The 16,628-nt window shown below is 39.7% G+C and overlaps 1 protein-coding gene across 4 annotated transcripts in view; it reads left to right on the top strand.

Moving 5' to 3' along the window:
• ctnna2 (catenin (cadherin-associated protein), alpha 2) overlaps positions 1-16,628 on the top strand; it is a 1,236,619-nt gene that overhangs the window by 1,044,759 nt on the left and 175,232 nt on the right. For all 4 annotated transcript variants that reach the window (XM_072576926.1, XM_072576917.1, XM_072576908.1 and 1 more), the window contains one exon: positions 14,763-14,944. In XM_072576926.1, the coding sequence (XP_072433027.1) occupies positions 14,763-14,944 (182 nt within the window). The remainder of the gene's footprint in view (positions 1-14,762; positions 14,945-16,628) is intronic.

Consider the following 16,628-nt stretch of genomic DNA (forward strand, 5'->3'; position numbering starts at 1 on the left):
CAGTTTCTGCTTCAATATAAAAATCCATGACACATTTTTCATAATCTGTATTAAACCTGAAGCATAATGTGATGATAGTGCTGACTCTCATGCAGCAGACCTTTTTTTTGTAAAAGTGGTATTTCGTCTATAAATCTATAACTGCTTCACCACACTGGGTCTCTGAGAGTGTTTAGGTTGTATCTATTATACCATGTCAGATGTCAAATCTGAAAGGAAGGAACTTGCCAGAGTTTCTTTTCAATTACTTGACTGTAACAAGTGGGCAAAGCTTCTTTGCAAGCAGCTGCCGAACTCCTACTCCTTCCCACCTAAAAGATAAGGATAGCAGGCACGGAGAACCACAAGATATATGAGCAAAAGTAGGCCATTCAGCCTATCGAGTCTGCTCTGCCATTAAATGAGATCTTTGCTGAGCTGATGACTTTCCTGCCTTTTCCCCATCACCCTTGATTCCCTTATTGATTAATAACCTGTTTGTTTTAACTGTGGATATACTTAATTACTTAGAACAACAGCCTTCTATGGTAAAGAATTCCATAGTTTCACCACCTTCTAAGAGAAGAAATCCCTCTTCCTCATCTCTTAAATATTTAACCCATTATTCTGGGATTTCGCCCTCTGGTACTAGACTCACCCACAAGGGAAAACAACTTTTCTCATCTACCTTGTCATGTCCCCATAAGAAACTTGTGTGTTAGAGTAAGATTGTCTTTCATTCTTCTTTATCCCAATGTGTACAGACCTAAGCTACACAATCTCTCCCTATAAGAGTGTTTATTGGCTGGAGAAATAACTAGTCTGTAGTCCTGGCAGTGTCAGTGGCAGCAGTGATTAGGACTAGAGTTACAAGCAGTTCCCAGGTTCTATGTGCTGGAGGCCAAGACCAGGAGATAAATTAGAGACAAGAGAGGGAGAGTGAGAGTGTGTGTGTGTGTGAGAGAGACAGACAGACAGGCAGAATGTATGTGTGTGTGTATTAGTGATCACACCAGTGGGGGAGCAGATCTTGTGACCTTGTCACTATACCATATGCCAGCCGAGTAAACCTTCTCTAGACTGTCTGCTAGTAAATCTTCCTTAGATAAGGGCTCAAAACTGTTCACAGTAATCTAGCTCTGGTCTAATTGGTTCCTTGTATAGATCTAGCAAAGTCTCCCTACTCTTATATAGTCAGAGAGATGTACAGACCCTTCAGTCCACCTCAACCATGCCCACCAGACATCCGAACCTAATCGAGTGCCATTTGCCAGCACTTGCCCCATATCTAAACGCTTCCTATTCATATATCCATCCAGATGCCTTTTTAATGCTGTAGTTGTACCAGCCTTCACCACTTCCTCTGGTAGCTCATTCCATACATGCATTAAAAAGTTGCTGCTTAGGTCCCTTTTATTATCTTTCCTCTCTCACCCTAAATCTATGCCATCTAGTTCTGGACTCTCCCACCCCAGGGAAAATACCTTGTCTATTTATCCTGTCCATGCTGTACTCCATTCTTTTTGAAAGAAAGGCCAACATTCCATATGCCCTCCCTATTATCCGCTAAACTTGGATGTTAGCTTTTGGTCTACATCCTCATGGATGAGGACTTCCAAATCCCTCTGTGGTATAGCTTTCTGCAGTTATTCTCCATTTAAATGATATTCAGCTCCTCTATTTTTCCTGCACATTTCCTGCACATTTTCCCACCTTATATTTCATGTGCCAAGTTACTTGCACACTCACTAAATCTGTCTCTATGTGTTTGCAGACTCTTTGCCTTGCCATCTATTTTTGTGTCATCTGCAAACTTACATATTATGCATTCACTTTTCTCATTTAAGTCATTAATATATATTGAAATAATTGTGGATCCAGCACTAATCCCTTTGGTATTCCACTAGTTACAGATTGCCATCATAAAAAATGCACACCATTTCCCAACTCTCTGTCTTCTATTAATTAGCTAACCCTCTACCCATTCTCATATATTATGTCCAAGACCTTATCTTATCATAAAACAGAAATTGCTGGATAACCTCAGTAGCTCTGATTGCAATTGTGGAGAGAAAGTAGTTAACATTTTGGGTCCAGTGACCTTTCTTCAAAACAGAGAATAAGTTATCTTATAAAGTAGCCTAATGTGTGAAACCTTAGCAAATGCCTTCTGAAAATCTAAATTTATTACATTATTTGCTTAACCTTCATCTATTCTACTTGTTACCTCGTAATGCAATTCTAGTAAATTTGTCAGGCATGATTTCCCCTTCATGAAGTCATATTGACTCTGCTCAATTATATTATATCTTTCTAAACGCTCTGCTATTATATCCTTTATAATCGACTGTAACATTTTTCCAATAACAGACGTTAGCTACCAGCCTATCGTTAACTGTTTCTTTGCCTCCTTCCCTTAGAAAATAAGGATGTTAAATTGACAGTTTTCCAAACCTCCAGGACTGTTCTAGAGTCTAAGAATTTCTGGAAGATTACTACCAATGGATTCACTATCTCTGTGGCTACTTCCTTTAATATCCTAGGATGCATCCCATCAGATCTGGGGGCATTAGGTCTTTAGCTCCATTAGTTTCCCTAGCACTTTTCTCCAGTGATAGTTACATTTATTTCCTCTTATCCTTTTACCCCTTGGATTGTTTCACCATGATGCATTTTCACCTGCATGTTGTGAACAATGTTGGCTTGGAAATGCGCTGTCATCCCTTCACTAATGCTGATCCAAAATCTTGGATCTGCCTCTCTAAAAGCACTAAAGATTCACCCATACCACAGAGACTTAAAGACAAGAACATAAGAAACAATAGCAAATGTAACCTTCAAACTTTATCCACCATTCAAAACGGTCATGAGATTTCTGCTTTTGGCATCAGCATCACTTTCCTGCCTGTTGCCTATTAATTTTGAATCAATCACTTTGGAAGATTGCTCACCATTGCTAAGTCAAGGGCAATGAGAATGGGCAGCAATGCTGGTCTTACAAAATGATGCCCAAGTCTCAAGAACAAATTGATAAAAAGGTTGGAAATGTGGCCCAAATTGCTCAGGAACAAAATTTAGAGCTCTTCCTGTTTTACATTTTTATACCAGCAAATATGGGTGGCATTTTCAATCAATGTCTGTCGCTATCTTGTCACTGAGACTGATGTGTGATACGTATTCCAATGGGCTGGCAGATGGGTGGAACTGCAGTTAAGTTGTTTTCTCCCAATTAACTTTGCATTGATCACAGATTTCCAAAATCTGAATTCCAAGCCCATACAAGAGGAGTATTCCCTTATTATGTAGATGTAAGTTTCTAAGTTAAAGATGGAAGGCTATGTTGTTATAAACTTATTGGCCAATAGTTTAGGATATGGAGGGAACAGGGAACAATAGAATAAGTTTATTCAGCAAGAGAGGAATGATATTGAAACACATATATAAATACTTTTCTGATAAGTAGATTAACTTAAGCCTGGCTTTCTGCCAGTAACTTACTCTTTTCAGTATTCCAAATTATTCACATTGGCTGCAGCCGTTTGGCTTTGAGATGCAGTGAGAAAGTTACTGTGGCAAAATTAAAAGTGAGTAGCTTCACAACAAACGATGCAGAACATATATGGGATGTGTATAAATAAGTTTTCTGCACTTGAATGGGAAAATATTTGTGCTGAGAAATATTTTATCCTTCAGTCTATTTGAGAGTATTTTCTCAGTCTCAGCTTTAAAATTCCAGCAACTAAGCATAAGTGGAGCTAATGTTTAGTAATAACACAGATGGCCTGACAGTTTTCTTACAGTCCCTGTGGATACTGATAACTTGTAAAAAGACATTTGCATTTCCAGTGACTGAATGGATTGCACAAGATTAAGTTTTGAGATGTTTACAAATGAACAAAAAAATAACACAGCCCATTTAACTTTAAAAATACTCGAAAAATCCCACTCCATAGATATATGTTTCTCTCTCCATTAAGTCAATAATTTATTCATGAGGAAATATAGTTCAGTCTCAGCTTCTGATGGCTTGCTTCCTTTCTCCCATAACCTCAACATAATCTCAGAGTAAGGAGTTAGATATTTCGGACAGAAATGAGGAGTATTTTGTTTTTCTCTCAGATGGTGGTGAATCTGTGGAAATTCTTTACCGCAGAGGGCTGTCATACATTGCGCATATTCAAGGCTGAAATAGACAAATTGAGGGAATCAAGGATTCTGAAAAGGAGACAGAAAAGTGCAGTTGATGATTCTCAGATCAGCTATGACTTCACGGGGTAGACTTGATGGGCAAAATGGCTATTTCTCCCACATTTTATGGTCTTGTTGTCTTTAACCAATAACACAAAATAAAGCATTAATTTTCTTCAAACCACAGCATATAAATTGGCCAGGATGACAAGCATAATTTGGTAATCTGTTTAAAGAAAACTAATACACACTTCTATGATCAAAAGTCTATCATCCTAAACATGAATGAGAAAAGAGATGTTTCTACTTCAGTCTGTTTAGGACCATTCTCTCCATTTGAATGGTGAGATCACAGCTAATTGGTTAATTATTTAGTTTTAGCCTGGTCACGGCACATCATGTGTTCACAATATTTGAGATGCCTTGAGATATGATAGCAAATCATCACAAAATGGAACTGTTCAATACTAAATTATGCAGTTGCCACAGTGCTCATTACAATATGTTCCTTGACTTTTACATACTAGCCGCTAAACTCCTGCAACTTTAAACTCAAGACTCCAATTTCACTTGCAAGAAATTCATTACCTCAGTTTTACTGATTCCCAGTTAGCTGAGTATTCCTTAGTTGGATAGTGAAGAAGGTTACCTCAAGAGTACAGTGGATGCACTTCACAAGAAAAACAATTTCATTTTCAGTCAAAGAGAATTTAAAACACAATTTTGATACAAAATTGCTGGGGTATTCTTTTTCCCTCCATAGTCTATTCTTTTATCCTTCAGAAGAACTTAGTGTTGAGACAAAGGCGTGTGTGTCATGATACTTCCTGCTGGTCTATAAGGCCAAGATATTTCACTTGACATCAGTAGTAGGAGAAAAAAGCTACAGTAGATGGGCCAATGGGCTGAGGAGTAGCAGATGTAGTTTAATTTAAGTAAATGTGAGGTGCTGCATTTTGGAAAGGCAAATCAGGGCAGGACTTGTACTGTTAAGTTCCTGGGTAATGTTGCTGAACAAAGAAGGTCCACAGTGCAGGTTCATAGTTCCTTGAAAGTGGGGTCGCAGGTGGATAGGATATTGAGAAAGGTGTTTGGTATGCTTGCCTTTTATTCATTAGTCCATTGTATATCGCAGTTGGAAGATCATGTTGCAGCTGTGCAAGACATTGGTTCGGCCATTATTGGAGTACTGCATGCAATTCTGGTCTCCCTGTTATAGGAAGGATGTTGTGAAAGGGTTTAGAGAAGATTTACGTGAATGTTGCCAGAGTTGGCGGGTTTGAACTATAGGGAAGGCTGAATGGGCTGTGTTGTTTTCCCTGGAGCTTCAGAGGCTGCGGGGTGACCTTATAGAGGTTTATGAGGAGCATGGATAGGGTAAATAGACAAGGTCCTTTCCAAGGGGTGGGGGAGTCCAAAGCTAGAGGGCATAGGTTTAAGGTGGGAGGGGAAAGCTTTAAAAGAGACCTAAGAGACAAATATTTCTTGCAGAGGGTGGTGCACATGTAGAATGAGCTGCCAGGGGAAGTGGTGGAGGTTGATACAATTACAGCATTTAAAATACATCTGAATGGTTATATGAATAGGAAGGGTTTACAGGGATATGGACCAAATGCTAGCAAAAAAATAGTCAAAACAATGGCACTTTTAAAAGGGAGAAGAACTGTCAAAGGCAGCAAATGGTCCCTGCGGGAGAGAGAGAAAAAAACCGACACTGCTAAATGACACAGCAGTGAACCTGCGCAGTTACTGCCTTTGCTGTTTGAAGTCATGCATCGCTGGACATCAGCGTGTGTCTAGGAAAACTTAACAAACAGTAAAAATCACAACTGATCTTGCAGGAACCTGTTTGGGAGAGGTCACAGCACAGAAACAGATAAGCAAATAGTTTTAAGTATCGTCTATCCTGCACAAAGTCTGTCCACCTACAGGTCACTGTATTTTTAGGGTGAGCTTGCTGTGTATCTGTCAGTCACCACCAAACTTTCATCTAGTGTCGTCACGAGCAGACCATCACCCTGTCTTTAAATTGCTGGCTGTAAGTGTGCATTGACACTGTCTGGTCATGCTGTGATTTTCAAAGTGCCTTATTGCCACTTCCCTAATAGTATATTCTAGCTTTTCTCTCCCACTACTGATGTCAAGTGAAATATCTTGCCCTATGGGCCAGCAGGGATTATCATGACATACGCGCTTTTGTCACAACACTAAGTTCTTGTGAAGGATAAAACAATGGACTATGGAGGGAAAAAGAATACTTCGGCAGTTTTGTATTAAAATTATGTTTTCAGTTCTCTTTGACTGAAAATGAAATTGTTTTTCTTGTGAAGTCCATCCTATGTGGTTGTGAATGTCTTTCAGAACAATCAGCAAAAAGAATTGGCTTGCTTGACGCTCCACAAGAGCTGCCATGCCTTTGTGATACTCAATTTGATAAAAGTGTGATTCAATACAATAATTTACATGGGTGGATGGAGGGGAAGATGGGGAGTGATGCTGAACAATGCCTCGAACTGCCCAATAGTGGTAGTGCCTTGTAATTGATGCTTATTTTAAAAAATGAAAAAATGAAAGAAAAAATGTCGCATTAGTTTATATTGGCCTTAGGTCCTTCATAGCACTTTCTACCAACTAAGTACTTTTCAAATGTAGCTATCATGTTTAATGAAATAATCTTGGCATCCAGTTGGTATTGAACAAATTCCTGTGAACAACAGTGAGAGGGTGACCAAATAACGTTTTCGAGTGATGTTGGTTGAGAACTACATATTGGTCAGGCACAGGCAAAACCTCTTCAGGACACCATTTGACTCATCATGCCTTTGCTGGGTCTTATGGTGGAGCCAGCTAATTAATCCTGGATTTTTCTCCCCTCTTCAAGTAGTTGTTTAATTCACTTTTCCATTTTTCTGTTGAATCTGCTTCCACTGCCGCTTCAGCAAATTCGTTCTCGCTCACAGCAATTCACTGTGCAGCGAAATATTTTCTGATGTCATCTCTGTACATCTGCAAATTATTGGCTCATTAAGCCTGTGTCTCTGATTACTAATCTTTGTGCCAGAGGAAAGAAGCTGCCCTTATTTACACTAAACTAAAGAAATTGTAATCTTAAACGCCTCTATCAAATCTCCTCAACTTTCTAATTGCTATTATGGAGAATGAAATAAGCCAACAAGCCTCTCAGTTCAATCGCAGTGAGGGGTGGGAAAACATGCTGACCTTCCCAGTGATGCCTACATCTCATGGAAGAATAAACAATATTTATTCAATGCGTTTACCCAAGGCGGAGTGACAACTTGGTAGTTGCTTTGGAGAATATTTGCATGAAAGAAATCACCAGTGTATTCACTGAAACAAATGGTAGAGTTGACTGTTCAAGTAGGAAAGGAAAAGTAAAAGTGAGGTCAGATGCCAGAGTTATGTCTCATTTAATTTAATGCAGTAATTCCAGATCCTCTGCAGGAGGCTGTCTGTTTGCTATAGTTTATTGTGTTAAATATATGGAGCAAGAATCATTCAGTGGAAATCAGCAATGATGAATGTTGTCTGAGAGGTTGAGTGAATGTAAATTACACTGTGTGGAAATAATATGCATTTGCAGCATGCATTTACAAAACACTTCTAGCATGGGAAAACATTCCAAGGTCCTTCATAGTGGCAAATCAAAAATGGACACTGGTCCCCTATTGTCAAGGTAGCAGGTTCAAAAAGGGGTTTTAAAGATGGAGATGGAGTTGATGATATTGATGATTTGGAGAAGACACGGTCTTCCAGGTAATGAGTACACGGTGTCTTAAAGGACACAACATCATTCAGAGGGATGAATCAGCTTGAAGTAATGGAGGTGTGCCCTGAAGTAGAGTTCTGATTCCATTTTTTATTTATTTGTGTGATGTGAGTATTGCTGACATTTACACTTACATTTTCTCTTCAGAAGTGGGATTTTGGGCTACCTCTTGCATTAGCACACTGCTGCAGTCTGTCTGCTGTCGGTGCGTCATCAGTGGTGTTAGGCAGGGAATTCCAGGACTTCGACCCAGTATTCAAGAAAGGAATGCTAATATATCTCCATATCAGGATAGTGTGTATCACAATGGCATCATCTTCTGCCCTTGGTCTTCTGGATGGTCAAGACTATGTTTGGAAAGTACTGTTGAAGCGGTCTTGGTGATCTCCTCTACTGCAGATGCTGCCAAGAAGTTCTAGAGACAGAATCATAGAATCCCTACAGTATGGAAGCAAATCATTCAGCCCATCAAGTCAATACAAACCCTCCAAATAGCATCCTACCCAGGTCTACCCCTTTACCCTAACCCTGTAACCCTGCATTTCCCATGGCTAATCCACCTTGCCTGCACATCCTTGGATATTACAGGCAATTTAGTATTGCCAGTCAACCTAACCTGCACATCTTTGGATGTCAGAGGAAACTGGAGCACCTGGAAGAAACCCACAGGGGAAATATGCAAACTCCACATAGACAGTCATCCAAGACTGCCATTGAACCCGGGTCCCTGGCATTGTGAGGCAGTAATGCTAACCATTGAGCCACCATGCCGTAACATCTCAATTGTGAGCTATTTTGTCTTTCTGCCTCTATTTTATCATACTGCAATGAGCCTATTTCCAATCAATATTCAGAGAACTAATAAGAGTAGACAGGTGTTGAAAGAAACTGATATTTGTTTTTTCACAGGAGTCTTGGGGAAATTTCTGTGAAATCAATGTTTAATTTCTGGAGACTGTAGTGTTGGCAAACCTGTTGAGAAGGAGGCAGTAGTTGTGGCTGGATATCATAAGATTGAATAGGGTCATGGAGATAAGGTGGGTCAAGGCCATGCAAAATTTTGAAGATAAAGATGAGTATTTTAAATTTAAGAGATGCTTGGATTTTAGGAGCCAATGTAGGTCAGCAAGGACATGTGTGATGGGTGAGTGTGACATTGAATAATTAAATATTAAGTATCAGTGAATCCCATAATAGTTATCTTCACATCTGCCGCAGGTAAAGCCTGGAACTTGTAATATTAATAGAAGATGCCTAACACCTTCATTTGACATTCTTTATGGTTTTAGCAGGCATCAACCCATTTAAAAATAAAGAATAAATGCCATCATTAAAATAACCAGCAAAAGAAAACTGCTAACACTGATTCCTACTTTAAAATACATCAAGGGTCATCTTTCAATCTCATATAAACTATCAGAGTTTGTTGGTTAAAGTTCTGCTTTTGATTGCTCGGAGGGCTGTAGGTTGCACATTGTACCTCATCAAATCTTTTGTCTACTTTTACAGGGCATAATATTATAGTCCCTTGCAGTATTTTGGATAATTGAATTTGTTGCCAAACAGCATAATATCACTATAGCTCTCAACGATAATTTATGGATATGTTTTGAGCACTCCTTAATCCTAAACTCACATACCTTCATATTATCCAGAGTGGCAACTTCTAAGAGGTTATCATTCCAAGTGAGTGCAAAACATAAGGAGCATTCTGTCCATTTCTGCTTCAGCCACATTTAGATCAATGCAAGATTTTGCCCAACAACTTAAACACTAAGGATAAATGTGGGAAGACAAAGGGAGGATGTGCACATTGTTCAGTGTTGCAAGGAAATTTGAGGGAGTATTGAGTCCTAAAAGTTGACATATGTAGAACTAAGCACAGTTACAGTATGATTAAAATGTTAAATTTGAAGCATTGGATGACAAGGAACTAATGCAGCTAAAAGTATACAGTTACAAGATGAACAGATATGACATGGAATAGGATAGGATAAGGAGGGTAGTGCAGCTTTTAGTACGATAACATTTTATAGATGAGAATAATTGGAGGTCAGTCAATAGAGCCTGGATTGGAGGTAACAAAGGTCTGGATAAGGATGTCAGCTGCATTAAAAGTGAAGTAAGAGTAGTGACAATGCTAACTTAGAGGTTGTCATAAACAATGTTCTTTTTAAAATTATTATTATTTGTTCTTAGGAAGTGACATCACTGGCAAGGCCGACATTTGTTGTCAATTCCAAGTTGTCTTTGTGGTGAGCTGCCTGTACCTGAATATCTTGCTAGACATTTTCAGAAGGCAGTTAAGAAAGAATGATAGTTGAAAACTGAACTTGGATCAAATAGGATGGTATTTTTGAAATCAGTTTTATGTGACTTAAAACAGTCGAGAAGGTTGGTGCTGGCAGCATGCAAGCGAGGCAAGATGGTGTGATTAGACTTGGCCAATCATTTTTACACATTCATGCGGGAGTCATTTATCATCCATCCTAATTGCCTGGGATAAGGCAGTGGATAGCTGTTTTCTTGATTCACTGGGGTATAGGTACATAGAGTGGTTAGGGAGGGAGTTCCAGGATTTTGACGCAGCGACAGTAAACAAACAGTAATATAATTCTAAGTTAAGAAGGTGTGTATTTTGCAGGGGGACTACAGCTGGTGGAGTTTCCAATAATTTCAACGTGGTAGAGGTTAGAGGTTTGGGATGCATTTCTGTAGGAGCCGAGGTGAAATGCTGCAGTGCATCTTGCAAAGGTTACACAATGCTGTCACGGTGTGTTGATGGTGTAGGCAGTGAATGTGGAGGGTTGTGGATTTGTTAATTGTACCAGTTAAGTGGGCTATTTTATCTCGGATGGTGGCAAGCTTCTTCAGTGATTTTGGATCTGAACCGATCCAGGCAATTAGGAAATAGTCTATCTCACTTCTGACTTGAGCATTTTAGATTGTGGACAGTCTTTGAGATGTTAGGAGGTTGGTTATGCCATATCGGTACATTGTCTTCAACCAGTGGAGCATTTTCCCCCTGATTCCCATTAACTTTGATTTTTCTTGGACTCCTTGTTGCCACAAATGATCAAATGCGGCCTTGCGATCAAGGGCAGTCACTGTCAACTCCTTTCTGGAGCTCACTGTTTTTGACCCAGGTTGGACCAAGGCTGTAATGAGGTCAAGCATGACAGAACAGAGACTAAATATTGGTGAACAGGCTACTTCTGAGCAGTTGCTTTTTGATAATGCTGTTTACCATGCATTCTCTTCACTTCACTCATGATTAAGAGTAGATGGAGGACTGCAACTAGCCAGGTTGGATTTGTCCTACTTTTCATGGATATAGCTGGGCAATCTTTCCAAATTGCCAGTGCTGTAATTGTCCTGGAACAGTTTGGCTAGTGTTGCAGCTAATTCTGGAGCACAATCCTTCATTACTTTACCAAAACCTTGGTACAGCTGATAGCCTTTGCAGTGTTTAGTGGCTTCGAACATTTGTTTTTATGCCACCAAGATATTATTCACAGGGAAAGGTTCAAAAGGTAAGGATTAAGCCATTAGTGTACATGTAGAAGGTGACTGTGCAGATCATGTCAGAAAAGTTAAGTATCTCGATGAAGAAAGGGAAGAGCCAAGAATACAAGGGCAATCTTTCCAAGCTGGCAGTCAGCATTAATGGACTATGTCAATGGCTGCAGACTAGTTGAAGAGGATGAAGAGCTTGTAGTGCACAATGGTAACAGGATGTCACATGTGATTTGGTTAGAGTCCTTGTGGGATGACAGTAAAACTTAATAAATATAATCATAGATGGGGAGTTCAATAAGATATCCTCCACAGATCATGTTAATGTTCAAAGGCTTTGGCTGACAAAAGAATGTAACTTACTGTGGGAGGTTGAAGGTAGGGTTCTCTTTTTAGAGCAGAAGGTACAAATGGAAGTTTTTAAAAGTCCTGGCGAAGAGGGTATATTTTCTGGCAATAATTAGTATAGGTGTCAAGAAGAAAAACTGTACAGTCACATACCTAGTAGATGTGGCATTAAAAGAACACAAGGGTTTTTATGTACTTGCTCGTGGGGAGTTGTGTGTTGAGCAAGAGAGAAATATTTATAGCACAGCACATACTGTCCTTGAGTCACTTTCTTGAACATCTTTTGTCCATGTTGTGAAGGTGATAGAGGAACTTCCATGATTTAGTTGGAGAGATGATGGAGGAGCAGCAATATATTTCCAAGTCAGGATGATATGTGTGGGCTCCCTGGGTGATTTGTGTTTGCAAAGAGACAGGAAGTTTCAAATCCTGAAGAGAAAAGGACATTAGTCATTGAGGTGAAGATTGAAATCACTAGAGATGAGGAGTTACTCAGTCCAGAGGCTGAAGAAAGAAACAAGGGTGTGTGTATCAAGACAAATTGGGATGAATTGGGAGTCCAGCAGACATAGAATCCTGAGAGAGGCAATGAGAATTGTCATGATTTGGAGGTGCCAGTGTTGGACTGGGGTGTACAAAGTTGAAAATCACACGTCACAAAACTAATCAATTTTTTTCTTCTAAAAGCTGTTCTTTGGCTTAAGGTTACTCTGTCCTTGATTTTTCTCAGAGGGGTAATAAACCAGGCCAGGCTCCAATCAGACTGGTTTGGTACAGAGATGAAAAGGCCAAAGTGGTCATGTTTTAGATGTGACCTCTGTAAAGAAAGGGGAGTGGTCAGCTCTCTAGCTGGGCAGTTTAGTTCAGTCTGAACTGGTAAGGAGTTCAATAGTCAGCTGTGTGGAAACTCTCTCTCTTTCTGCCCTTTAGCTTCAACCTGTAAGAATGTAATCCATTTATACTGGTTTTTAAAGGGAGTTTCTTATTGGGACTGTTGTGGATATTCAGAACAGCATAATTAAGTCTAGTTTGGATAGACTGAGTTCTGGAGTACTAGCTTTCGGAGCACTGCTCGTTACAACCACCTGATGAAGGAGCAGAGCTCCGAAAGCTAGTGCTTCCAAATAAACCTGTTGGACCACAACCTGGTGTTGTGTGATTTTTAACATTGAGAACTGTCATGACTGTGTAATTTAATATGACGTAATTTGTCAAGACGACTAATCCTACATTTTAATATGGACACAGAATCTTTGAAAGATAGTGCCTAGAAATCACTTGACTGTTCTTATTGACTTATTATAGCCAAAAAAGGCAGATAGCTTGATTTGTTATCTCAGTATCAATCACTATAGTAGTCATTTATAATACAATTTGGCTGCACATGAGTTCTTTAATAAGTGTAAGAACTTAAAGCATGTGAGAGAAAAGGAGGCTGGAAAGGCACCACAGGGAATTCCTGCATAATTCTGAATAATGATTCATCAAAATTAATATAGTAGGCCTTTTGACCTTGGATGTGGCAAAAAAACACGCTCTGTGACATCATCTTGGAGTTCCATAAGAAGGAGCCCAAGCCATATCATCAGAGAGAAAGTTCTCTGCCAAGTGGAGGACAAAAGAACTTGTGAGGAATAAGAAGCCCCTCTTTCTCTCTTTCTCCCTTTATCTTTCAGCATCTTCCAGAGCCTGCTGTCACAATATAAACAACTTGCATTTCGAAACAGTTCACAAGAAGGTTCACCGGACTCAAAATTTACATTTTATCCCGAGCCACTGCAAAACCTACTGGATTTCTCCAGCAATTTCTGCTTTTGCTGAGGAAGAAGTTATTGCTACACATAAAAGAGAAAAGGAATGAAAGGGCATTCAGCAAGTACTTAGGATATCAAATGCCTGGAAATGTGGTGGGGGAAGGTTCAATTGAACCCATTCATAAAGACAATGAATAATTATTTGGATAGAAATAGCATGCAGTGATATGCGGAATTGCAGGAGATAGGCAGTAGGTAATAGAGCCGATGCAGGCAGAATGAATCAAACTGCCTACATCTGCATCGTAACAATTCTGTGAAGATAGCATGAGGAAAGTAGCCAATATATTTAAACAAATCCTCTCAGTGATCGTAATGTCCTCCAGGTTACATGATGTGAATATAAACCCAATGTAATTCCAGGCATAAGTGGGTTTTAAAAAGATAACATGGATTTGTGTTTTGTCTGTAAATTTTTTCTCTTCCTTCATTCAGTGTCAGCTCAGCTGCAGATCTGATCTGATTATCTTGATGAGTGGGCTAAACACTTCCCGTGAGGTGCTCTTTACTTGGTATCTTCAACAATAAATTAACTCTCCCACCCTTAACTATCATTATATTTAGGCTGCTGGAAAACAACCTTCTCAACCCACACTTGCAGACCAGTAATGAAATGTACTAATTTTTGCAATGGTGCAGATCTTCTTTTATTTCCCTAATTGTAGAGAATGAAAACAAAAAGTTGCATTTGCATTGTGCTTTCCATGATGTCAGCTCATCCCAAATCATTTTATCATTAGTAAAGTAATTTTTGAGGTGTTTCACTCTTCTTCTGTCGGAAATGCAGCGTAAAATTTGCACGCATCAATCTTCCACAAACAGCAATGAAGTAAATGACGAGATGGTCTTATTTTTACCAACATTAGTTGGAAGATAGAAAATGCCCACAGGGAAAAATTCTCTGTTCTATTTACAATAGTGCCATGTGAATAGTGCCATTACATCCATGTGAAAGTGCAGGCAGTAGCTCATCAAAAGAGTGCACAAAGATGATTTTTGAGCAGCTCAGTATTATGTGAAGGAATGTCAAATACAGGAAGGGGTATTGCTTCATGTGAATTGGAAAATATTTGAAAGCCATCAGTACTGATTTTCATTTGTTTATTTCTTTTTTCTCCGTTCTGGCACAGGCTATCATGGCTCAGTTGCCACAAGAGGAAAAAGCAAAGATTGCTGAGCAAGTGGAGAGCTTCCACCAGGAGAAGAACAAGCTTGATGCCGAGGTCGCAAAATGGGATGACAGTGGCAATGACATCATTGTCTTGGCCAAGCAGATGTGTATGATTATGATGGAAATGACCGATTTCACCAGGTAAGAGAATGTAGGCAATGTGTTTCTTTTAACTCTTTAAAGGGATGTGGGTGTCACTGGCAAAGCCAGCATTTGCTGCTTGTGCCTAATTGGGCTCAGCTTGGGCTGAGTAGCTGTTTCAGAGGGTAGTTACGAAACAACCACACATTGCTATGGCTCTGATATCACAAGCAGGTCAGATCTGGTAAGGGTGGCAGATTTTCTTCTCTGGAAAAGATTAGTGAACCAGATGTTTCTTTCGCTCATGTATGTCACAATCAATAACTTGAATATAACCAGCGGGTACAAACAAGAATAAAATGCTGGCAGTCCTGCTGTAAAGTAGTGTTGAACCTTGAGGTACTGCTGCACACCACTTGAGCATGTGATTTGGGGAATATGAGGCACCTAATGACCATTCCTACCAAGTATAGAAGTTGTAACTAGAAACGTCAATGTATCTACTGTGCACTAATGAAAACTTAAAGGCTGAATGTTAACTCCCACAAATGATTGGCGTTGAATAAAATGTAAAAGTTTTAAAAATCTCAACCTCAGTCCCAACTCATCTCTTGAGTGTTAGGGTTGGCTGGTTTGGTATGATTTTTGATTCTGAGTTGGAATAAGGGTTCAAGTCCTACTCCAGGAATTGGAGCACAAAAATCAAGGCTGACCATTACAGTACTGAAGGCAAGCTGCCCATCAGTTGCTGAAGCACCATTTTCCCTCACAGGTGGTCATAAAGAAACCGATACAGTTACTGTGAAGAAAAGTTGGGGAATTCTCACAATGACTTGACACATCAGAAGAGATGATCTGGTTGTGATCACACTGCTTTCTGTGGGCACTTGCTGCTAGCATGTTGACTGCTGTATTTCTTTGGACTACACTTCAGAAGTATCACATTGGCTCTTTGAAATGTTTTGCGGTCATTAAATTCATCCATTTCTAACCTGTTCCAGGAGGCAGATTTTCAAGTCAATATATGAATGAGGGCATCAGATTCAACCTGTCTACAGGTTTAACCCTGGTTAGTTGGTTTTACAGGCCTAAGGAAATCTGATAAGTCAAGGAGACAAAATTAGTACTGGGAAAATTAAGAGTGCCTGAGCAACATAGTTTGTGAATCCAAGAGCAAAGTTTTTCCATCCTCTTCCTACCCACTCACATTAAAGATACTTGCCTAGTTTCAGACCTATGTACCTCCCCCATCAGAACCCCTCCACTCTGTCTAAAGATGGGGTCAGGCATTGGCCCCCCCAGGATCAGGAATTGAGCTTGACCCAAAAGATCAGGCAGCCCCACCTTCAGCTCTCTCATTAGCCACTGCAGACTCCTCATATGAGGAAGTGCCAAACTATGTATGTCATGCTCTCAGCCACCTTTAGGGAAAGTTTATAAGCTGATGAGTCAATGCAAAGCATACGGGAAAACCCGGCCTTCTGGGATTCACCTGGCATTCACGTTTATCTCCATCACTGGAAATCCATCTCAGTCAAAATCACTGGTCAAGACATAGCAGAGCAAAATGGGAGGAACACTGAGTAAATTTTCAGTTGTTGTTCATGTTGAGGATACTCTTTCCCTTTTTCAGGCCCTCTTTCTCACAAATTTCTGAGGAATGTTGGTTGATACCTAAATGGGCCCTGGAATTCCAGGCCTAGAAATTGAGTTCTGCCATAGTCAGGCCAAAATTGTAAGACAT

The sequence above is a fragment of the Chiloscyllium punctatum genome, chromosome 1 (assembly GCF_047496795.1).
Source record: "Chiloscyllium punctatum isolate Juve2018m chromosome 1, sChiPun1.3, whole genome shotgun sequence".
Taxonomy (NCBI): Eukaryota; Metazoa; Chordata; class Chondrichthyes; order Orectolobiformes; family Hemiscylliidae; genus Chiloscyllium; species Chiloscyllium punctatum.